Source organism: Rutidosis leptorrhynchoides, chromosome 2 (assembly GCF_046630445.1).
Source record: "Rutidosis leptorrhynchoides isolate AG116_Rl617_1_P2 chromosome 2, CSIRO_AGI_Rlap_v1, whole genome shotgun sequence".
Lineage (NCBI taxonomy): Eukaryota > Viridiplantae > Streptophyta > Magnoliopsida > Asterales > Asteraceae > Rutidosis > Rutidosis leptorrhynchoides.
Window position 1 is genome coordinate 44906874 of NC_092334.1, and position 25820 is coordinate 44932693.

A 25820-nucleotide genomic window follows, 5' to 3' on the forward strand; every position below is an offset into this window, starting at 1 on the left:
AAAATGAGATGTTAAATTATTATATTATCATGATATTATGATGTATGAATATCTCTTAATGTGAAATATCGTTACAACGATAATCGTTACATATAAGTCTCGTTTCGTAATTCTTGGGTTAGTAGTCTTGTTTTTACATATGTAGTTCATTGTTAACACACTTAATGATATATTTAAATATCATTTGATCATGTTAAATATAGTGTATCAATATCTTAATATGATACATATGTATTTAGTAGACGTTATCATAACGATAATCGTTATATATATCATTTCGAGTTTCTTAACTTAGTAATCTCATTTCTTATGTATATCACACATTGTTAATATACTTAGTGAGATACTTACTCATCATAATCTTATGTCAACCATATATATATGTCTATATATATACCACAACATGTAGTTTTTGCAATTTTGTAACGTTCGTGAATCGCCGGTCAACATGGGTGATCAATTGTCTATATGAAACTTATTTCATTTAATCAAGTCTTAACAAGTTTGATTGCTTAACACGTTGGAAACATTTAGTCATGTAAATATCAATCTCAATTAATATATAAAAACATGGAAAAGTTCGGGTAACTACATCGTGTTCATTATGTTAATCAGTAAAGGCAAAATTACATATTAAATATAATTCGAAACCAGTTGTTGTTTAGCCATGTATGCATGTTTCATAGACCTGGGTATTTTATATCGGCTTCGACCATGGTTATTTTGTTCCTGGATAAATCATTTATCTTTATAAATGCCCATTCGAAGTTTGCGCCGCACATTACCCGATCCCATGACAATCTGAGGGATCAGTTAATGATGCCCTGAAGCTTTATGGGTATGTGTAATGCATACTTGGAACCCATACATGATAGATGACATGACCCATAAAATGGAACTACTAATTCGGCATGCTGCAGGAAAAAAGGATTTGTATTGACCCGTGGTACGCAGGTATGCCCTCCAGTCTATATATTTAATTTACTCAATCCTATTTTCAAAATGTATGTACATATATCTAAATTTGGTACGTATGTGTGATTATAAAAGTGGTTAAGTGAACGATAATTTAAAGCCAGCCTCAAAGAGTAGTGAATGATTGCCTGCAGCGTGAGGGATTTGTCTAACACATACTTGGAACACCTACATGATTGGCGGCGCGAACCGTAACATTACACTCCTAATTTGGCCTGCTCCAGGAAAAAGAGATTTATATTTTCCTGTAGTTTTCAGATATGACATCCAGCCTATATATTTAGTTTACTGTAGCCTATTTTGAAAATCTAAGTATTTATAGCTAAATTTTGTATCCGTCTGTATGATTGTAAAAGTGGTTAAACTAATGGCAATTTAAACCTCAACACATCACCCTAATTGTATGTTGCATAGTTAGACTTACTTCACACACCTACATTTGGGAAATAAATTCAATCCCTTCATCTTCCCCTTTTGCAACCCTTGATATCCTCTTCACCCTTTCAATAAATAATCCATGACACATTAAAAATAAATAAGAAGTTGAAAGAGCATCTGGAGAGGAGAAGCCTGTACCCATATTTATTTGCTACTTTATATAACCCTAGGTGTATATCATCATTGTCCAATATCTAAAATGGCATGAACTCACATAGATCCTGCTCTACAAACATGACTTCAGGTATGTAGCACATTTGTAAGAGGTTTAACCACTTTAACTACAATGGATTCATATGAATACCTGTTTAGATGTTTCATTGTGTTTATCAGATTCCACCACCCACCTAGCACACTCAGGATTTGCTAATTGCTCACTTTCAATCTACTCATCGAAAACCAAAACAGAGTTTGGAAAAACAATACCGTTTTGCGTTCTGAAGATATGTGAACCGCGCCCCCTACAATCAGGTTATGTCTAAACCATGTTTAAATCCTTCTATTACAGATAATTTATGTCTGCATAGCGATCATTGTTTTCAATATAACCATTTCACCTACAGGGAACCCCACAGCCACCAAGGACCTCATTTCATTTTCCACCATTCTACACCATTCACTCAGTATAGAATCCACCACCACGCTGATGAATGGTCACGTACAGAGTTTCATTGGGCTTCGATATAATTATCCAGCTGGTCCTACACATTCTGGTAAGGCTAAATTAATGGGATCCATCTTCGGGTTGTTTGTGAATCATGTTGACACATTCTTTAAAGTGTATGTATTTATGGTGTAGGACAACCAAAAGCCGAAAACCGCCACCTATCGTTCTCCAATATCCTTGACCATACACTCATTATAAAATCAATGAAGACAAAGATGCATGGTCAGCTCCGGAGTGTTGTTGGGCTCAAAATTATAGAACCGCGTGCCCCAACCCCACCTGGTAAGCGCCTACTTTACGTTCCAACTTTAGCGGTAAAAATGTTTACACATATCGTCTACATATGATTTATCACCATCTCTCATAAGAAACTTACTTCAACAGGTAGCGTGAACCCGTCAAGCCTTGGAAAAATTCCCGCCACAGTAATAGGTCCATTAGATGTTTAAAGTACCCCTCTTTCTTACTACACTATATATCGCTCTCTAAAATATAGTTTACCTCATTCAGGAATCACACAAGACGATACCCATGTTTCTCAAAAACGCAGTACAAAAATCGCGTCTATGTCTTCGGGTAATTTGTTTATCTTTAAACACCTAAACCACCACTGTTTGGTAGAGAATAAAATTACATTCATGAAAAATAATGAGTTAGGTATTTGTGCTCAGAAACCAGGCTACTCACCTTACAATAGTTATTAGGGCATGTTATGATTTTGTCACTTTATTTGGCAGGTACACAGGTATCTTACCATAACCAAGGGCCACCTTCCTTTAAGTGCATGTATTGTAATGCTACAATGTGGTACGAAGAGAGAAGTAACAAACCCAAAAAAACTACGAGCCTGACTTTCTCACTTTGTTGTCAAAATGGTAAACTACTTCTACCGAAGCTTCAAGATCCTCCTATGTTGTTGAAAACGTTACTGGACTACACGACCTCTTCAACAGCAAAATTCAGAGAACAAATACGGATTTACAACAGCATTTTTTCATTTACATCATTCGGGGCAAAAATTGATCACTCAGTTAACCACGGCCGAGGACCTTACACATTTCGGATAAGTGGTCAAGCATATCACAAAATTGGCTCACTTCTGCCTGAAGATGGAGGCCATCCAAGATACGCACAATTATATTTTTTTGATACAGAAAATGAGACGAGGAACCGGATGTCCGCTTTTATAGGTTCTGAAACACGAAAACCACTGGACGAAGAGATAACCAACGACCTGATCACCATGTTGAATGAATATAGTGCTGTTGCAAAGGCGTTTCGGATAGCCCGTGATTGGTCTACTAATAATACATCATCGGAATTTCAGCTCCGACTGCTTGCTAAAGTGACCAACTCACGGCAATATAACACACCAACTGTCGCTGAGGTAGCGGCGTTGATAACAAGCGACTTTGGCCAATGTACGACTACACGCGATATCATTGTGCAAAAAAAAAACTGCCCACCAAAAAGGATATCAGAGCTACACCAACTATATATGGCCTTACAATATCCTTTATTATTTCCGTATGGTGAAACAGGGTATCACGAAGAAATCCCATATCATAATAATAATGGAAGGCGGAAAACAAATAGAGGGTTTGTAACCATGCGAGAGTACTATTGTTATATGATTCAGCAGCGTGAAAATGAAGGCACTACGTTACTTAGAGGTGGGAGGCTATTTCAACAATATTTAGTAGACGCGTACACAGCTGTCGAAGAACAACGTCTTAAATGGCTACGGAATCACCAAAATGAGCTGCGTCTAGACCTATATAATAATGTATGCGATGATGTAACGCGTGGCGACACAAAAGCCACCTCAATAGGAAAAAGAATAATTCTGCCATCTTCGCACACGGGAGCCCACGATATATGGTTCAGAACTACCAAGACGCAATTGCTCTATATCGCGAGTTTGATAATCCAGATTTATTCATCACCTTCACCTCTAACCCTAAATGGCCAGAAATTGAAGGAATGTTGTCTTACATAGAAGGTCAGAGAGCACCCGATCGGCCTGACATTGTTGCGAGATTGTTCAAACTAAAACTCGATTCCCTCATGACCGATATAATGAAAACTCATATCTTTGGCACCACTAAAGCAGGTACAATCGTTATATCCTTTAATACATAATTAAGGTCTTTTGCCCTGTACGCAACCTGATATAACCACATTTTCTTTACAAACCACGAACAGCCCAACTCACATAAACCTCTTTTTGTTTTAAATCAGGTTATAAATTTTTCGAGTATTATACTGTTTAACTCATTTTGGCAATTGTTTGCCCCGATAAAAAACGGTGCAAGCATTTACATAATAACCATTTAAACCTCCAGCTAAATATTGTAAGAATTGCACTATTTAGTCTTTGGATTTAGCCATTATTTTTTAAATAATAATGGTGCAAACAAATTAAATACCAAATACTATGTTTACGCTCCTAAACTGTAGACCTTTTTGAACTCGGTTTCGGCTTCAGATTATGGGTGTCATAATTTCCCATGTAATATTGTGTTGCAGGCATACATATAATTGAATTTCAAAAGAGGGGTTTACCCCATGTGCATATGTTAATTTGGTTAACCCGTGATTGCAAATGCAAGAGCCCATCGGATATTGATGATATCATATCAGCTAAAATTCCGTCTCAAATAAATGATCCAGAGGGCTACAAATGTGTTACTGAATACATGTTACATGGTCCTTGCGGTCCACAAAACATGGACGCACCTTGCATGATTGATAGAAAATGCTCAAAACACTTCCCCAAACCCTATTATGCAGAAACGACAATAGATGAGGATGGATATGCAAACTACAGGCGTAGAAACAATGGAGAAAAAGTAAGAACAGGCAAAGGTACACTTGACAACAGCTTTGTTGTGCCATATAACAGATTCCTCCTACTCAAGTACAATGCACATATTAATGTGGAATGGTGTAATAGATCTCGGGCTATAAAGTACTTATTTAAATACTTAAACAAAGGTCCAGACCGAGCTACGATTGTCATACAAGAAAACCTAACTCCCATAGACAACTCCTCTCTAGAAAAAGTAACCGAAGTGGATGAAATCAAAAATTACTTGGATTGTCGCTATCTATCTCCATGTGAAGCTGTTTGGAGAATGTTTTCCTTCGACATCCACTTCTCTCAACCATCGGTGATCAAGCTGTCCTACCATTTACCAAATCAGCAGGCCATCACTGTACACGATTCACAAAACTTACCTGCACTGTTACATAGAGAAAGTATAAAGGAAACCATGTTCACAGAGTGGTTTGAACTTAACAAGCGAGATCAGCATGCAAGAAACCTGACATATGCAAAAATCCCCATACATTATGTATGGAATCAAGACACAAAGGAATGGACCCCTCGAAAACAGAGAAGGTGCATCGGATGTATTGTGTATTCAAACCCTGCATCAGGGGAGCGTTATTATCTCAGGATGTTGTTGAATATAGTCAAAGGCCCCCTCTCATTTGAAGATATTCGTAGAGTGGACGGAACATTACATCCCACATTTAAAGATGCTTGCTTTGCACGCGGCTTGATAAATGATGATAAAGAATGGACGGAAGCAATATCAGAGGCAACATTATGGGCATCCGGCTCGCAGCTTCGCGATTTATTTGTCACCATCTTGCTTTTTTACAATGTTAGCAAACCACTCAAGCTGTGGGAAACACACTGGGAGGCTTTAGCAGATGACATCCTTCGTAAAAAACGAAAGCTTTACAACTACCCGGATTTAATCCTTAATGAGGCTCAGCTTCAAAATTATTGCTTGGTCGAAATACAAGCAATTTTAAATAAAAATGGTAAATCTTTAGCAGATTACCCGGATCTGCCACAGCCCGACCAATCGTTCCTCACCCAAATGGACAACCGTCTAATACGAGAAGAATTAAACTACAATATTAAAGAGATGCAAGCTCTGCATAACAGCTTTTATAACTCTCTAAACCCGGAACAACTCAGCATTTATCAGCAGGTTATTATGGTTGTGACAAAAAAAACAGGAGGTCTATTTTTCCTTTATGGGCCGGGCAGTACAGGGAAAACATTTGTTTACAACACCATACTCACCAAACTCAGATCCGAGAAGATGATCGTGCTTGCAGTGGCATCCTCAGGTACACTCCGTCTATAAAAATAGTACCTAATAATTTACGCCCCATGTTCACAGTAAAAACGTGATGTGTGCAGCGGGGTGTACGAAATAGTATTAATTTAAATACGAAATACGACGAAATATTACACAAGTTTTAATTATTTATTTACAAAATGGATATACCTAATCCTTGCTACAACACAATAGGCAGTGTACCTAATCGTAGAGTAGTATAGTTTTTAGTAAGTCTGGTTCGTTCCACAGGGAGCGGGCTTATTGCACACTATATTTTTAAACAATTATATTTGTACAAAATATATTATATTGATAATATATAAAAGGGGGTTTACCGTTTAATGACTGGTTTGTCGATTTTATATTTTAAGTTACAATTAAAACCTAATGCAAAATATAAATGACGATAATTAAAGTAGCGAAAAATAAATGACAATAAATAAATGACGTTAAATAAAATAGCGAGTAAATAAAAGTACGATGAAATATGAAATAAAATATATTATGCTTATTTAAACTTCCGTAACCATGATGGTTGACGTGTTGATTTTAATTTTATGCCCATGGGTTAATTGTCCTTTGTCCTGGATTATTTAATATGTCCATCTGGTTTTTGTCCATAACAGTCCATCGGTCATAAATTTAAAGTGCGAGTGTCCTCGTCAAATTATCCTTATACCCGAAGTCAAATATTCCAACTAATTGGGGACTTAAACTGTAACAAGGTTTTAATACTTTGTTTAATAATTACACCAGGATATCGACTGCGTGTAACCCAAGGTTTTAATACTTTGTTATCAGTTATGCCAAGTGTCCTTGTACATAATTTCACCCCTGTTTTAATAATTCCATAGACTATTAATCCATTCCCGTGTCCGGTTAAATGAACGATTATTCGTACATATAAATATCCCGCCCATCGTGTCCGATCGAGTGTATATGGTTATTTATAGGGACGTCCAATTGTAAATCTTTATATTAAAATTAACAAACTATCATTTAGTTAAACAAATATAAAGCCCATTAATAGCCCATAGTCTAATTTCCACAAGTGTCGTTCTTTTGTCCAAACCCCAATTAAGGTACAAAGCCCAATTACCCCGTCTTTAATATTTAGTCCAACATCATGATTACTTTGGCTCAAATAAGCATAATAATAACTTAAGTACGAGACATTAATTTAAAAAGGAGAACATAGCTTACATTGATTATTTATCGCGTAGTGTTACACGGACAGAGCTCCGACTTTAAAACCCGTAAAATAACCTTTACATAACCCGAACTAATCTAATATAAAACTACCCTATACTATATATATATTATATATATATATATATATATATATATATATATATATATATATATATATATATATATTTATTACAGAGTATTATTATTATTCTTTTTTATGGCCAAAACTCGTTGCCTTTTATAGATGTGGTCTGATCCTGAGGCCCATGCAATCGCATGGGTTCTCAGTGTTAATCTCATGCGATCGCATGGCCAGTCTGGCCATGCCCAATTGCTTTGTTTGCTAGCTTGTCGACGTTATATTTAATTATATAATATAATATATATAATTTTATATAATTATATATATATTATATTATATTCTTGTGCATAGTAGACTCATAATTTTTGGTCCGTTGCGTCGGGCGTTGATAGTTGGCTCAGGTCCCGGTTCCGGATTTTTGAACGTCCTTTCGTATAATTTAATATCTTGTACTTTGCGTTCCGTAACTTGTACTTTTGTCATTTTTAGACGTTTCTTGTCAATAAATTGAACCACTTGGATTGTATCTCGTACATTTGAGCTTTTTGGTCATTTGCATCTTCAAATTGTCGTTTTCGCCTTTTGTCTTCGCACTTATTTAATATAAACGATTACAACTTAAAATAGGACAATTACAACTAAATAATTTACATATTGGGAGGATATTGCTATTAAATATATGTTCATTTGGAGCACTATCAAATATCCCCACACTTGAACTTTGCTTGTCCTCAAGCAATACAGAACTTGAAATTAAATCACACTTCACTCGAATCACTTTTTTTTTCTCACACTTTATACATCAGTGATTTTGATACGTCGGTATAAACAATGATAGTAACGATGTGGTTTACAGTCCCACATGACTATGAAAATTTAGATCCTTTAAGGAAATTGGATCTTTATGAAAACATTTGATCTTTTGAAAATTCAAGCTAGATTTTACCCTAGACAAGTTTTCCGGAATAACCCTTCACCAGTGTTGCAAAATATTTTTGTGGGTTTTGTGGGTTTCATATTTGAAAATTTTAGCTCAACATTTGCGGTTTTGTGTCACCCACTTGCTAACCTTGTATTAGGAAAGCAACACGTCCAGTTTACTTGTCCCGTATATTACCTTTCGGCAAACTACCGTCCGGTTGTAAAGGAAAGCGATGAACAAGAAACTGTTAAGGCAATGTCTAATGACATGCATTTGTTCATGGTCTAAAACGTGTCGGATGCAATTACTATCCTTTGTAGGAGCAATAGTAAAGCTCACCCTGTAGTTTTTCGGTCTGGCACAAGGTCCTGTCTTTGACCATGCTATGCAACCACCGTTCTTATGGTTGACACCCGATTTGGTTCAGGTGACCTAATGAATTCCAGGTGAATTCCTAGGATTTTATGTTCAATGGTAATGAACGCATTGAAAATGGGTTTTTAGAAAACAAATCGGTTTATAATTTGATCAAAATATTTTCTCGTTCAAGCTCGAGTTTAGATATCATTGAATTCCATGAGTTTGAATTCTCAATCTTTAAGGTCAATCTCAAGGATTGAGTAATATCAGGCTTAAAAGCTGATTTTTAATCTTTTAAGGAGATTATCCTTTCTTGGGTCTGATTCATTAGTCTTATCAAACTAATTTGCACGGTGTCCTCCCCATTTTACGAGACAGATCCTCTCATGATTAGGATAAGTCTGACCACTTGGCGACCCTGTTTGATGCTGAGGTCGGTGGATTTCCTGCTGATTTTAGAGATGACTTTTCTAGATTTTTCGTCAACCTACAGCTGGTCTGGACGACAACTTCCTGACCTAAATCAAGAAGCGCGTGTCTTTTTCGGAAGACTTTACTTTCTCTTAATGATGGAATTGATTCATCGTGTAGATCCATCTTTTCTTTCAAATGTATTACAATAAACCGGGTAAAACAGTTAATTTAGTCCAAAACAAAAGCACCTGCAATAACTTTACAGAAACATGTGATAGATTTTTTTTTAATTGAATAACTTGGTACATTCTCCCCATACTATGCTTTTTTCATTCGTCTTTTTATATCTTAATAAATAAATTCAAGCGTTTTAGTTGTTTCTCAATTTATGTCCTTTCCGAGGTAACAATAATTTCGGTATTAACACCTAGTTTTATCGTTCATAAATATGTATAAACATGATTTTGAATTCATTTAGTTGAAAAAATTTTAAAATCTTCACAATATTTAGAAAATAAGCCAAGTATAAATCCGAGAGAATTTATAACCCTTCCCCACACTTTAGATCATACAATGCCCTCATTTGCATGAAATCAGACTCTAATTATAAATTCATGAGGGTGATTAGTGTAGAAAAGTGATTGAAAATACCCAGTTTGTAATTACAAAACTCGTCGAATGATAGATGGCGCGCCTCATCGTTCATTCCTTCTTGTTTTATCACACATGTTTTTCTTCAAAAACGGTTGCTTTTCTGAACTGTTTGCTAATTTTTGAAAATGCGTCTTTTACCCTAATCGTGCATTTTTATTAACGAGTTATGTACTAACCCGAACCCCTAATTTAACGTTAAGTGGGGTTAGACTTCCCCACACTTAGCTGACGATATGTGAAGTCGGTAGAATAAGTTTCACGAATTAGAATAGTGAGCCAGTTATTTACATCTCGGGTGGTGTATAATATATCAATGGGTTTAAAGTTTAGAACCACCCGATCGTCACTACTTAATTCTTTTTTTAGTGTAGCTTTTAGTAAATGGAAATGTCTCTTTTCTGGTTCTTGGTTAAATGGATCGATATACACCGACATACTTATTTCTATAGGGTGGACAATTCCTAAAATTTCTTTCCGTTCATTCTCGGGATCAAAGGTTTCACCTGTATTACCCAATTGGGTGAAATCCGAGGTGTCATTATCTATTACAGCTCGTAGTTCATCTTCAGTAGATGACTCGTCTATTGAGAATATTAGATTGGAAGGTTGTGGAATGGTGAATTTCGGGATCGAAGCAAATTCTTCTTCATTATGGTACTTATCGGTCCCACCACTTTGGTCTCGGGAGTAAAATTTTCAACGTTATCGTTTTCCCAAGAGTACCAATTTGTCACCCTTACTTCTTCTTCATTTATTGACTGATTGATGATTTCGTTGGTAGAGGCTAATGTGTCGATATGTTGTGAAATTGGTAAAGCTGAATAAAAAGTATCATCGGGATAATTGGTGATTTCGGAGCTCTCGAATTCATCAAAATTCGATGATATGAGATTTTCTTGCACAATACTCCTCAGATCAACAGGTGTGTAATCTGATAGAGTTTCAGCTTGCCGATTTACAAACTCTCTCATTTGTTCATTTTGAGCATCGAGTTCTTCGAGTTTGATTTTCATATAATCTAAAGAATTTTCAGGCACATAATTTTCCTTGTCTTCTGGTTGTTGAGTTTGGATATATTCTTGGGAATAATCCCAATTTGAATTATATTCTTCATAATCATTCCATTCAGGTTCCATGGGTGCATAATTTTCCATAGGAACGTAATAATAACATTCCCATGTTGAGTGATAATCTCCACAGATTTCACAACCAGTTATTGTTTCGTCATTCGTGATCCAAGATTGACCGAACGAATTGTCATCAACACTCGGTTGAGAGTATTGATTTCGTATGTCGTAAAGAGTTTCCAAAATATCTTCGAGACTTTTCATAATGGGCTTATTACCAAATTTTAATTATCCTATTAGTTATAAATATAAAAATTATATAAGTTATCAAATTAATAGACTTTTCTGCTTTTGCCCACGTTTCGAATAGCCAATAGATGCAGCAGGGAGCCAGAACCCTTTAAATCGGAAGCTCACAACTCAGCCACTAACAAATCCAACTATTACTACGAAGCAGAAAATTTGGATGTCTATCAATTTAACCTTAAAATAATTTTTCGTTTTGAATTATTAGAGAAGAAATAGAGAAAATTCTAAGTCCTAAAAACTAGAATGGCGAGAAATAAGAAAGAAAAAGAGCGCGTCAAAAAATGTTGACAAATAAAAATAAGAAAATAGCGCGTCGTAACTTTAAAGTCTAAAAATTAAATCTAAAAAGTTACGCCTAAAGGTATTAAAGCTTAAAGGAATTCTATATCCAAAACGGCAATAACTTAATTAGGCACTAAGATCTAAAAACGGCGTCGCAAAATTCTAAAGCATCTAAATCTTAGTCTAAAGAAAAGGCACTTAAGTGATTTTACGACAAAACCTAAAAATCTAGAAATATAAAATAAGCTACGGCAAAATACTAGTCTTAAAAATAATTACGAACGATAAAAATACAAATATTACGAATAAACGATAGAAATACAAATTGTAATTAAAATGATAAAAATATAAATTTTATAAAAATATTATTTTTATATTATATATTTTATAAAAGTATTAATTTTTTTATAATTATAAAACTAATTAAAACTTAAATTACAAATTAAACTAAAACTAAAACTAAATATTATTATAAATAACCCTAAATAATAATAATAATAAATAATACCCCGTAATAAATGCTGAAATAGGGTTTCTGGCATGTCAGATCAGGCCATGCGATCGCATGGCTTTACAACACCCGGCTCATGCGATCGCATGGGTCTGGGTTCCAGGTTTTTTTTTTTTTTTATTGTTTTTCTAAAAATGATATATAAATATATGTATACAAATATATATTAAAAATATAGCATTTCGCCGAGTCCCCGGCAGCGGCGCCAAAAACTTGATGTGTGCAGCGGGGTGTACGAAATAGTATTAATTTAAATACGAAATACGACGAAATATTACACAAGTTTTAATTATTTATTTACAAAATGGATATACCTAAACCTTGCTACAACACTATAGGCAGTGTACCTAATCGTAGAGTAGTATAGTTTTTAGTAAGTCCGGTTCGTTCCACAGGGAGCGGGCTTATTGCACACTATATTTTTAAACAATTATATTTGTATAAAATATATTATATTGATAATATATAAAAGGGGGTTTACCGTTTAATGACTGGTTTGTCGATTTTATATTTTAAGTTACAATTAAAACCTAATGCAAAATATAAATGACGATAATTAAAGTAGCGAAAAATAAATGACAATAAATAAATGACGTTAAATAAAATAGCGAGTAAATAAAAGTACGATGAAATATGAAATAAAATATATTATGCTTATTTAAACTTCCGTAACCATGATGGTTGACGTGTTGATTTTAATTTTATGCCCATGGGTTAATTGTCCTTTGTCCTGGATTATTTAATATGTCCATCTGGTTTTTGTCCATAACAGTCCATCGGTCATAAATTTAAAGTGCGAGTGTCCTCGTCAAATTATCCTTATACCCGAAGTCAAATATTCCAACTAATTGGGGACTTAAACTGTAACAAGGTTTTAATACTTTGTTTAATAATTACACCAGGATATCGACTGCGTGTAACCCAAGGTTTTAATACTTTGTTATCAGTTATGCCAAGTGTCCTTGTACATAATTTCACCCCTGTTTTAATAATTCCATAGACTATTAATCCATTCCCGTGTCCGGTTAAATGAACGATTATTCGTACATATAAATATCCCGCCCATCGTGTCCGATCGAGTGTATATGGTTATTTATAGGGACGTCCAATTGTAAATCTTTATATTAAAATTAACAAACTATCATTTAGTTAAACAAATATAAAGCCCATTAATAGCCCATAGTCTAATTTCCACAAGTGTCGTTCTTTTGTCCAAACCCCAATTAAGGTAAAAAGCCCAATTACCCCGTCTTTAATATTTAGTCCAACATCATGATTACTTTGGCTCAAATAAGCATAATAATAACTTAAGTACGAGACATTAATTTAAAAAGGAGAACATAGCTTACATTGATTATTTATCGCGTAGTGTTACACGGACAGAGCTCCGACTTTAAAACCCGTAAAATAACCTTTACATAACCCGAACTAATCTAATATAAAACTACCCTATACTATATATATTATATATATATATATATATATATATATATATATATATATATATATATATATATATATATATATATATATATTTATTTATTTATTACAGAGTATTATTATTATTCTTTTTTATGGCCAAAACTCGTTGCCTTTTATAGATGTGGTCTGATCCTGAGGCCCATGCAATCGCATGGGTTCTCAGTGTTAATCTCATGCGATCGCATGGCCAGTCTGGCCATGCCCAATTGCTTTGTTTGCTAGCTTGTCGACGTTATATTTAATTATATAATATAATATATATAATTTTATATAATTATATATATATTATATTATATTCTTGTGCATAGTAGACTCATAATTTTTGGTCCGTTGCGTCGGGTGTTGATAGTTGGCTCAGGTCCCGGTTCTGGATTTTTGAACGTCCTTTCGTATAATTTAATATCTTGTACTTTGCGTTCCGTAACTTGTACTATGTCATTTTTAGACGTTTCTTATCAATAAATTGAACCACTTGGATTGTATCTCGTACATTTGAGCTTTTTGGTCATTTGCATCTTCAAATTATCGTTTTCGCCTTTTGTCTTCGCACTTATTTAATATAAACGATTACAACTTAAAATAGGACAATTACAACTAAATAATTTACATATTGGGAGGATATTGCTATTAAATATATGTTCATTTGGAGCACTATCAAAACGTAACACAGAACGTGATAAAAAATTTAAATGCCCATCTTATTATGAAACTACATACCTTATTATGATTGATTAAATACTATTATTATGCTTGATTAAATAATATTTTCAGCTATTAATAATACGGAAAATCCTATTCTCAATGACTAAATAATATTTCCTCCTATTAGTTGTGATAAAAATGGACTTCACTATCCAATATCCTTTTGAAATTATTATAATCAGTAAAACTCATATTAGTTTAAAATTTTATACTCATTTCAATCATATATGTTATATATATTATCAAAGCACAAGTATAAAATCCGTATATGGTTAGTTATTATCAATATGCATACTTTTGTGATCATGGGCAATAATATTTTATATTGATTTTATCATCATTGACTTTATCAGTATTGTTCCTAGGATACATCATAGTTAATATTAATATTCAAAGGATAATAAACTCATATAAGATTTATGATGCAATTATTTATATACTTATATTTACCCCATATAAAGTAATAGATTAGGTTGGCTACCAGGCATACATTACAAAAAAACAACATCCTATTAAACCAATTGAGCACTGCTAACAATCTTTTTTCACAGGAATAGCTTCGTTACTTTTGCCACGAGGGCGGACTGCCCACAGTAGATTTGTCATCCCACTTGAACTCATGGAGAACAGCACATGCGGTATAAAACAAAACACACACCTTGCAGCTCTGATGCAGGAAGCAAGATTAATAATTTGGGATGAAGCTCCCATGACTAAGCAATTTGCATTTGAAGCATTAGATAAAACCTTGCGTGATATTTTAGGCACTAAAGACAATAGAAACAGAGGCAAGCTTTTTGGCGGGATGCCTATTCTTCTAGGGGGAGATTTCAGGCAGATATTACCAGTTATCCCGAAAGGCAAGAGACAAGAAGTGGTACAAGCTTGCATTAATAGCTCAGATCTATGGAACCATTGCCAACTACACACACTGACACGAATTATAAGGGTCAATGAATACACTGTTGATGGTCATGTGGATACTCGAAACAAGTTATTCAATAAATGGGTCCTTGATATTGGCGATGGGCACGTTCCTGTGGTTTGTAGAGACGGGGAAGATGAACCATCATGGATAAAAATTCCAGCATAGTTTCTTGTTAAATCTGAAAAACCCCCAATTGAAGCTATTGCAGACACCATCTTCCCGAATTTCATGGAGAAACATAACGATGAAGAATATTTGCGAGAGAGGGAAATTTTGACGCCAAGAAATGATGACGCAGACCACATTAATAAACACATGTTCAAAAAGCTACAGTCTCAAAGTATGATATTTCAAAGCTCGGATGAAATTTGCAAGGGATCAACAGACGCACTCGAGCAGCAACAATCGTATCCGGTTGAATTTTTAAATAAGCTGAATTTCCCCGGCGTCCCTCCTCACAAGCTGAAGCTAAAAATAGGCCAACCGATCATGTTATTACGCAATTTGTCTCCCAGCTCAGGCTTGTGTAATGGCACTCGACTTATCATAACAGACTTTCAAAAATTCGTTATTCAAGCTCGCATCATTACCGGGTCCCATATAGGAAATATGGTGATTATTCACAGAATAGTACTAACTTCTACCCAATCAAAGTGGCCTTTTGTGATGCAACGCATACAGTTTCCCGTGAGGCCATGTTACGCAATGACAATAAACAAAAGCCAGGGACAATCACTCGATCTGGTTAGTGTATACTTTCCAAAACCAGTCTTCAGCCATAGACAGCTGTACGTCGCACTGTCGCGGGTAACAAACCCCAGCGGCCTGAAAATAGTCATGGTGAACTATGTAAAAGATGGGTTGCAGGACCACACAAGAAATGTGGTTTACAAGGAAATTTTTTCAAGCCTACATCAAGTTATATAAAGGTTTATCATCCCTTACCCTGCTCCCATATTTATTTATTGTTTCTGTTTATTTTTTGGTTACACCAAATTAGCGTCATTATAATATATGGTTCATTATTTGTACCTGTATTGGCCCAATTGTAGAGTGATTTTACCAAATTCGCCCCTCGACTGTATTTGTGATATTAGGCCTGCTTGCACGACAATTAGCTACTTCGTAGCACTACCATTGTAAACTGATTTGCTAAGGATGAGCCATCCGCTTTTTTTTTTGTTACTATGCCCACCTGCATTTTGTTAAGTTGAGCCCCACAACGTATTTGTGTTATTAGGCCTCATTGCATGATACTTTGCCAATTTATAGAATTAACCTCCTGTGGGGACTTTTATTCTGCTAAAACTCAAGTTATTGCAAACGTCAATAAACGTCTCTCAAAACGTATTATACTGGTGAAACCTGGGTATTGCTTCAGCGGGGCTTCGACTCTATTTGAGGTCTGGTGGAACAACATTTATATAGAAAACCACAATTATGCAACCAACTTAGTTTGTTTTGATTCTATTTCAGGTTGGTTACCAGGTCTTTTTGCTGTCTGGCGAGAAGGAAAAATGCTTAGCATACTTGACACTAAAGGCGTAAACATTTTCGGTTGTTTTATGATGTGTTTAACCTGTTTGTAATTCTATTAAACCTTGGTGTAATTTGATAAAAGATGAGATACATTTTTAAATTTTTGTTATTTTGCATTGATGTTTTCAACTGTATTGTTGGCACTGACCTCCCTGAAATTATTCAGTAAAAGTCTACAATACATTCAACTAGACAGATCCCTTCGTCAAATACCAACAGTTTTGTGCAAACGATTTATGCAGCCTACTACATTGATTAATCACAAACAACCACACATTGTATCATGTTCAACCGCAAACCCCAATTGCCATACAAGAGAAGCCAACGTATACGTGCAACGCACGGGCATTGATCACTAGTAAGTATAAAAATAAAGATTATATATATAAATATATATTTAATACACATAACTTAACTGTATTAATAATTCTATATATAATATGAAAATATATATAATGAAACTAATTAATTTATTACATCACTAATAATAATATATATATTTGTTCGATTACAATTACGTGTGTTGATATATATACAACTGATATAGGTTCGTGAATTCGAGGCCAACCCTGCATTGTTCAGTTCCGTCGTATGCATATTTTTACAACAAAATATCGTATTGTGAGTTTCATTACTCCCTTTATATATATATTTTTGGACTGAGAATACATGCGCTGCTTTTATAAGTGTTTTGCGAAATAGACACAAGTATTCGAAACTACATTCTATGGTTGGATTATTAAACCGAATATCACCCCTTTTAGCTTGGTAACCTAAGAATTACGCAGACGAGAGGTTCTGTTCCTAATTGACGCGAATCCTAAAGATAGATCTATTGGGCCTAACAACCCCCATTCAGGTTTTGGATGGCTTTAGTACTTCGAGATTATATTATACAGACGAGAGGTTCTGTTTGGGGATATTCTATGCATTAAAGTTAATGTCGGTTACCAGGTGTTCAATTCATATGAATGATTTTATCTTTATGCAGACGATAGGTTCTGTTTATAAATATGAAATTCTTGTGGTCTATTAAAATTATGGAAATGATCGATTATGATAAACTAATGAACTCACCAACCTTTTGGTTGACACTTTAAAGCATGTTTATTCTTAGGATTGAAAGAAATCTTCCGTTGTGAATTTGCTCAATTTAAAGATATTACTTGGAGTCATTCATGGCATATTTCAAAAGACGTTGCATACAAGTCGTTGAGTTCAGTAAAGATTATGATTAATCAAATGACAGATTAGATCATTTATAGTTGGATATTATGAAATGGTATGCATGCCTGTCAACTTTCGATGTAATGAAAGTTTGTCTTTTAAAACGAATGCAATGTTTGTAAAATGTATCATATAGAGGTCAAATACCTCGCAATGTAATCATATGTTATTGTATTCGTTCTTATGGATTAGGACGGGTCTTTACATGGATGGGCGAGGGCCCCCTCCTGCCCTAATAAAGCTCCGCCCCTGCTTACGAACTATATATATCTAGCCTCTTGGCTATTCCTAACCAAAATCCGAAACAAATTGAGATAATTATAAAACGGAAATAAACCAACGCTAAAAACCAACTAACAAACTAGAAAGGACATCGAACTTAAAAAACAACAAAGACACAAAGAGACACGAAGCCGAGAACAACAAGGTCAAATATCCTTGATAAACACACCTTTTTTAATTTATCTTTATCCCTATTATTTAAACAATAAAAAGATGTAGAATGAATGATATCAAACAAATCTCCTATTTAAACTTTGCACTTGAAAACACAATCTCGTTTCAGTATATTTCCAAAGCACCCACAAACTAGCCACAAAAATAACATATTCCCGCTTTTTGAGGCAATCGCAGGGGCTGTTTGTTTTTTTAGGATATTTTTGTCTGAAACTCTGCAGACCATGTCTGTAAAGAAGATGTGGTCTAAAGGTCTGTATGTTGAATACTAAAGACTGTTTGTTTTTATATCTGCAAAATAACTTAATCACGTCTGCAACACTTAGAAGTACATTTTTAAGTCTGCGAGATTGCAGACAGAATAAAACATTATTTTATCTTATATCTTCTGAAAAACAAACAGTCTGCAGTAAAAACGTATGCGAGCGCAGACATAAAACATAATTGTAACAACCCAACCCGTTATTCAACCTATATACGCGAAATAAAAAAATTTTTACAGGTAGGGTGCGCGGCGAGCAGCCCCTTCTGTGCGCGGCGCGCACAGGGTCTGGCAGCCCGCTGTCCAAAATATCCAATTTTCGTTAAAAGATCTCACACTTCTCGACATTTTTAGGCTAAACGCTTTTCACAACATTTTATAATATGTAAAACTAACACGTTTCAATAATAAAACAAGTTTTGTGAAACCGGCCCCACATCGGCCGTTTTACGACTTTCGTACAAAATACAAGTTTTCGACTACATGAGTTTAAGTTCCAAACACAACTACGAGCATGATGTTTGGGGATAAACTACCCAATCCTAAGTCGAAACCAAAAGTAATCCATGCAAGCATCAAAAGGGGAAATCATCTAAATCCCGAGCATGCCCTTGCCAAATCCGCTTCCGCACCTAAAAATGTAAACAACGAGAGGATAAGCTAACGCTTAGTGAATGCAATACTTATACATATACATATATAGTTTACCTACGCGCATCCACTTACAAATACCAAGCAACATACGTATAAACGAGCTAGCATCACCAAAATACAACTAACAACAACATTAGTATATAAATCGCCACAATAATATACTAAATCATAACAAGGCATAAACATGCTAACCCTTCCCTCGCTTTGGTACTACCGGCTTGTAGTCGACCAATAACGTCGAGTCTCACTCTTATGATGTCACCGACTTGTGACTCATCATAAGGTGTCACCGACTTGTGAATCACCAAAGGGTGTCACCGACTTACGAACCACCCACTAATACTTATGGATCACCGACTTGTGAATGCCAGTGGCATCACCGACTCGTGAAGCACCGCCTAGTGTCACCGACTTGTGAACACAATGAAGTGTCACCGACTTGTGAATCACTTTCCCGACTTATGGTATCACCGACTTGTGAATTACCATCTAGCGTCACCGACTTGTGAATACTATGAAGTGTCACCGACTCATGAATCACTTCCCCGACTTATGGTATCACCGACTTGTGACTCACCAACCAACTACTAAGGGGTCACCGCCTCGTGAACCACCATGAGGTGTCACCGACATGTGAGGCACCTAACGAGACACTACCGACCCGTAGTTCTCTTCACCCATAACCTCAATAAGTCACCATCTTGTGACATAACGCCCAACACTCACGATGTGGCACCTAAGGCCCACATCGCGTACGAGTAAATAAACTACATACATACATGTATAAATATTTCACTCACCTCGATCACGAGAAATGCAACTCCCGCTTGAGCTTCTAATCGTCCAAATGTGAATCACCTAGATAATTCGCAGACAAGTAAGCTAAACACTCTAGCTTATGCCCAAAACACCATAAGTGCAAATTTCGACCCTTTTGCACTTACTTCCACTTTGACTAAGTCAAATCTCGCCCAAAACAACCATAATCCCAATTAACTAATGATTATGTTCCAACAACTCATTTTATTCAAGGTTTCATCATCAAAACACATTACTTGCATCATTTAACACAAAACCCATTTTGACCAATCTCAAGTCAAAACATCCATTTGCAAGCTCATACCTTTAATCACTTATAACCTTAATTAACTAGTGATTTCAACAATCAAACATGATTATCAACCAATCAATTTCACTAACCAACCCAAACCAACCAACAATGGTCATTTACACCATTTACTATCTCAATCACCCAACTATCAACTAGTGGGTTTACTCAAGAACACCCAAATCAAAACCCCAATTATGAACACTAATCATACTACGAAAACTTGGAGTTAGAACTTACCAATACTACCACAATGTAGCCGTGAACGAGAAGAACAACTTTAACACTTGCGACTTCAATCGGTTCAAGCTTCTTCTTCTCCAAATGAAGCTCTCTCTCTCTCTCTCTCTAAACTCTTTTTCTCACTCTAGGGTTTGAGGTTGAAGATGAAAGAATGGGGATAAGATTGTGGACTTGATTGAGTCCACCAATCTGTCTTTTGTGGCCTAAAACCGTCCCCCCAAGTGAAAAGACCAATTTTCCCTTCATTTAACTTAATTAGAAAAAGCATAATTCTGTTGCAGGGACAGTGCGCGGAGCGCACCCCTGCATGTGCGCGGCGCGCACCAGCTCCAACTCAGGCTTTCAGTTTCTGTTTGATTCAGTTTGATTATACAACGTTTATGTACACACGTACACTTGGGTTTAGGGTCTTACAATAATAAGGTCTGTAGACCGAAAAACAAACGATACCTTAATCTCTAGTTATCATTTCAAAATTGAACAATTAAAAAAATTAAAAATTAAAAATAAGTAAATCAACTATATCAATATTATCATTAAGTACTCACTATGTCTAAATATGAATAAATAATAATTCAACTTAATATGTCTAAATATGAATAAATATCAATTCAACTTAAGATTAATTACTTTTTATTGCGTAAATACCACCTTACGGAGTGGTATTATATTAGTTTGTACTATAATGTAATAATAATTAGCTACGGAACGATCCGCACATTGTTGCAGGTACGTTTCATTTGATTAACATAAGTAGTGTTATTGTGGAAAATGATTTACTTTATACTTTAAATACAATTTTAATACTTTATAAAAATATTGTCATATTTTTATTATTAATATACTCTTTCAAGATATATTAAATTAATTGTAATGAATAGTTAGCATAATCTTTAGTCAAAAAAGCTAATAAAAAGATATATATATATATATATATATATATATATATATATATATATATATATATATATATATATATATATATATATATATATATATATATATATATATATATATATATATATATATATATATATATATATATATATATTATATATATATATATATATATATATATATATATTTATATATTGTTAGTTTTGTAAATCTGAATGAATTTCATTATCACCAGAGTCCCGTATATATACATGATAAACCCTATCATTAACAGCTAATAACCCTGCAAATCAGGGATCACGAATATATGCTATACATAATATGTTTGACTAAGTTAGTTGCTATACATATGATAAACTAAATAAGGATAATATATGCAAGAATATTATATCGGCTAATGCAGCCCCTCAGTTTGAGCGGGAGAGCGAGCGGACGTTCAAGCTGGTCCTGAATTCTTTGGATAGTACACGAGGTAAACCCTTGGTGAAAATATCTGCTATCTGAAACCGTGTTGGAACATGAAGAACACGAATCTGTCCACGTGCGACTTTTTCACGAACAAAGTGGATGTCCATTTCAATGTGTTTCGTTCGTTGATGTTGCACGGGATTTCTTGTAAGAAAGATTGCACTAACATTCTCACAAAACACAATAGTGGCTTTGGAGAGAGGACAACGAAGTTCTAACAGAATATTGCGAAGCCAACATGATTCGGATACAACATTTGCTACACCCCTATATTCGGCTTCTGCACTAGAATGGGAGACAGTGGGTTGGCGTTTAGCGGACCATGAGACGAGATTATCCCCAAAAAATACACAATATCCGGATGTTGATCGTCGCATATCGGGACACCCACCCCAATCGGCGTCCATGTAACAAAATAAAGACGAGAGAGAGAGCTCTTTGTCAGTTGGAGTCCATGCAAAATAGTACCACGAATGTACTTGATAATGCGACGCAATGCTTGTATATGGCACTCTTTCGGATCGTGCATGTGTAAACAAATTTACTGAACGTCGTATGAGATGTCGGGTCGGGTGAAAGTCAAGTATTGTAGTGCCCCGGCTAAACTACGAAACTCGGTCGGGTCTGAATAGGATGGACCACTGGTGGAACTCATTTTTCCATTTGTATCAACTGAAGTTTTAACGGGTTTGCAGTTTATCATACCAGCTCTACTAATAATATCTTCGGCATATTTCTCTTGACTTAAGAAGAGCCCATGATCATTGCGAGTAACAGAAATACCCAAAAAATAACTAAGAGTTCCAAGGTCTTTCATAGCAAATTCCTGTGCAAATAGAGACATTAAGGTAGTACGTAGCGCTACCGAAGAGGTGACTAGAATAATATCATCGACATATAGTAGCAAGTAAGCAGTTTCTTGGCCACGATTGTATACAAAAAGTGAATGATCCGACTGACTATGAGTGAAGCCAATAGACGAGGCAAAGGTGGCAAAACGTTAATACCATGCACGAGGCGCTTGTTTTAAGCCATATAGAGAACACTGTAACAAACAGACGTGATCTGGTTTGGTAGAGTGACGAAACCCATAAGGTTGATACATGTATACTGTTTCGTTCAAAGAACCATGAAGAAAAGCTTTTTTTACATCTAATTGATTAATGTTCCAAGATTTCGATAAAGCAATGGATAATACAAGTTGTATAGTAGTCGGTTTTACAACCGCACTAAACGTCTCATTACAATCAATGCCAACCGTTTGAGATCGTCCATCACCGACCAAACAAGCTTTGTACCATTCAAGAGAGCCATCCGATTTCATTTTGTGCCTGAAAATCCACATACTACGAATAACATGCATGTTAGGGGTCCGCGGGACAAGTACCCAAGTATTATTATCCATTAAGGCTTTGTATTCATCGGTCATGGCCATGTTCCAATTAGGGTCTGAAAGAGCTTCTTTAGGTGAACGAGGAATAGGAGATAAAATGGTGAAAGAAGAAAGATTAAATGGTATCTTTGGTTTATAAATACCTGTCATGCTGCGACTCTGCGAGTAGTAACAGTACGAGTAGTAGGTGGCATGTTTATGTGATCAGAAGGTGATGAATTTGTGGGATGTAACGAGTGTGAGGGATGAGTAGAAGAGTTATTTGTGTTTGTTTAATCAGAAAGTGGCGAATCTGGAGGGGAGGATTGGGCCGAAGACTGTGATGGGCTGCTAGGAGATGAAGGCAGCCCAGTGGACTGTAAAGGTTGATCAGAAACACTAGGTGATGTAGGCTGAGGAGGCGAGTGGGCCATAGGAGATGGTGTTGGGCTTGGAGTGTTTGTATTGGTATGTGTAGTTGATGGAGTAGATATATAGTGAGGAGTGTAAAAACATGGATGAATGGTGTCAGTAAGTATCTGATAGTTAGAAGGAGTAGAAGTCGAAATAGTAGAGAGGGGGAAAATTGTCTCATCGAATATAACATTGCGAGAGACAATGAACTTGTGGTGGATAAATCATAGCATTTGTATCCACGGTGATTAGGCGGGTAACCTAAGAAGACACATGGAGTGGAGCGTGATTGTAGTTTATTAATGGTGTGTGATGGTAGTAATGGATAACATAAGCACCCAAACGTTTTTAAATGAGAGTAAGATGGGATACGGTTGTATAGACATTGGGTTGGGGATCGAAGATTTAGTGTTTTGGTTGGCAATATGTTTAAGAGGTATGTGGCCATTTGAAGAGCATGTGGCCAAAAGTGTAGTGACCCGAACTTTTCCATGTTTATATATATTAATTGAGATTGATATTTACATGATTAAATGTTTCCAACATGTTAAGCAATCAAACTTGTTAAGACTTGATTAATTGAAATATGTTTCATATAGACAATTGACCACCCAAGTTGACCGGTGATTCACGAACGTTAAAACTTGTAAAAACTATACGATGACATATATATGGTTATATATATAGTTAACATGTTTTTATTATAAGTATGTATCTCATTAGGTATTTTAACAATGAGTTATATACATAAAAATGAGACTATTAATTTAAGAAACTCGAAAACGATATATATAACGATTATCGTTATAACAACGTCTTACTAGGTACATATGAATCATATTAAGATATTGATACACTTGGTTAATTATGTTAAATGATAATTAAATATATTATTAAGTGTATTAACAATGAAATACATATGTAAAAATAAGACTACTAACTTAATGATTTCGAAACGAGACATATATGTAACGATTATCGTTGTAACGACATTTAACTGTATATACATCATACTGAGATATATTATATATCATAATATCATGATAATATAATAATTTAACATCTCATTTGTTATAATAAACAATGGGTTAACAACATTCAACAAGATCGTTAACCTAAAGGTTTCAAAACAACATTTACATGTAACGACTAACGATGACTTAACGACTCAGTTAAAATGTATATACATGTAGTGTTTTAATATGTATTCATACACTTTTGAAAGACTTCAAGACACTTATCAAAATACTTCTACTTAACAAAAATGCTTACAATTACATCCTCGTTCAGTTTCATCAACAATTCTACTCGTATGCACCCGTATTCGTACTCGTACAATACACAGCTTTTAGATGTATGTACTATTGGTATATACACTCCAATGATCAGCTCTTAGCAGCCCATGTGAGTCACCTAACACATGTGGGAACCATCATTTGGCAACTAGCATGAAATATCTCATAAAATTATAAAAATATGAGTAATCATTCATGACTTATTTACATGAAAACAAAATTACATATCCTTTATATCTAATCCATACACCAACGACCAAAAACACCTACAAACACTTTCATTCTTCAATTTTCTTCATCTAATTGATCTCTCTCAAGTTCTATCTTCAAGTTCTAAGTGTTCTTCATATATTTTACAAGTTCTAGTTACATAAAATCAAGAATACTTTCAAGTTTGCTAGCTCACTTCCAATCTTGTAAGGTGATCATCCAACCTCAAGAAATCTTTGTTTCTTACAGTAGGTTATCATTCTAATACAAGGTAATAATCATATTCAAACTTTGGTTCAATTTCTATAACTATAACAATCTTATTTCAAGTGATGATCTTACTTGGACTTGTTTTCGTGTCATGATTCTGCTTCAAGAACTTCGAGCCATCCAAGGATCCGTTGAAGCTAGATCCATTTTTATCTTTTCTAGTAGGTTTATCCAAGGAACTTAAGGTAGTAATGATGTTCATAACATCATTCGATTCATACATATAAAGCTATCTTATTCGAAGGTTTAAACTTGTAATCACTAGAACATAGTTTAGTT

At 35.0% G+C, this 25820-nt stretch overlaps 2 protein-coding genes across 2 annotated transcripts; both read left to right on the top strand.

Annotated features, from left to right (window-relative positions):
- The first annotated feature begins 1647 nt into the window (after window positions 1–1647).
- LOC139887835 (uncharacterized) lies at window positions 1648–15291 on the top strand. Its single transcript, XM_071870886.1, has 8 exons — window positions 1648–1657; window positions 1747–1884; window positions 1977–2126; window positions 2213–2362; window positions 2818–3866; window positions 3968–4193; window positions 4610–6229; window positions 14750–15291. Exons 1-8 carry the CDS (start codon window positions 1648–1650, stop codon window positions 15289–15291), a joined length of 3885 nt encoding a protein of 1294 aa, XP_071726987.1.
- A 63-nt stretch (window positions 15292–15354) lies between these two features.
- Window positions 15355–16674, top strand: LOC139887836 (uncharacterized). Its single transcript, XM_071870887.1, has 2 exons — window positions 15355–15870; window positions 16603–16674. The coding sequence occupies exons 1-2, from the start codon at window positions 15355–15357 to the stop codon at window positions 16672–16674; spliced, it is 588 nt and encodes a 195-aa protein (XP_071726988.1).
- Window positions 16675–25820: the final 9146 nt, after the last annotated feature.

What these genes read in the sequence shown, in the direction of transcription:
- LOC139887835 (XM_071870886.1), top strand. An exon ending in GCGTGCCCCAACCCCACCTG is followed by an intron (nt 2,363 to 2,817) that starts GTAAGCGCCTAC and finishes TTTATTTGGCAG; the next exon opens with GTACACAGGTATCTTACCAT. An exon ending in CTTTGGCACCACTAAAGCAG is followed by an intron (nt 4,194 to 4,609) that starts GTACAATCGTTA and finishes ATTGTGTTGCAG; the next exon opens with GCATACATATAATTGAATTT.
- LOC139887836 (XM_071870887.1), top strand. Translation starts at nt 15,355, where the DNA reads ATGGAGAAACATAACGATGAAGAATATTTGCGAGAGAGGGAAATTTTG. An exon ending in AGGGACAATCACTCGATCTG is followed by an intron (nt 15,871 to 16,602) that starts GTTAGTGTATAC and finishes ATTCTATTTCAG; the next exon opens with GTTGGTTACCAGGTCTTTTT.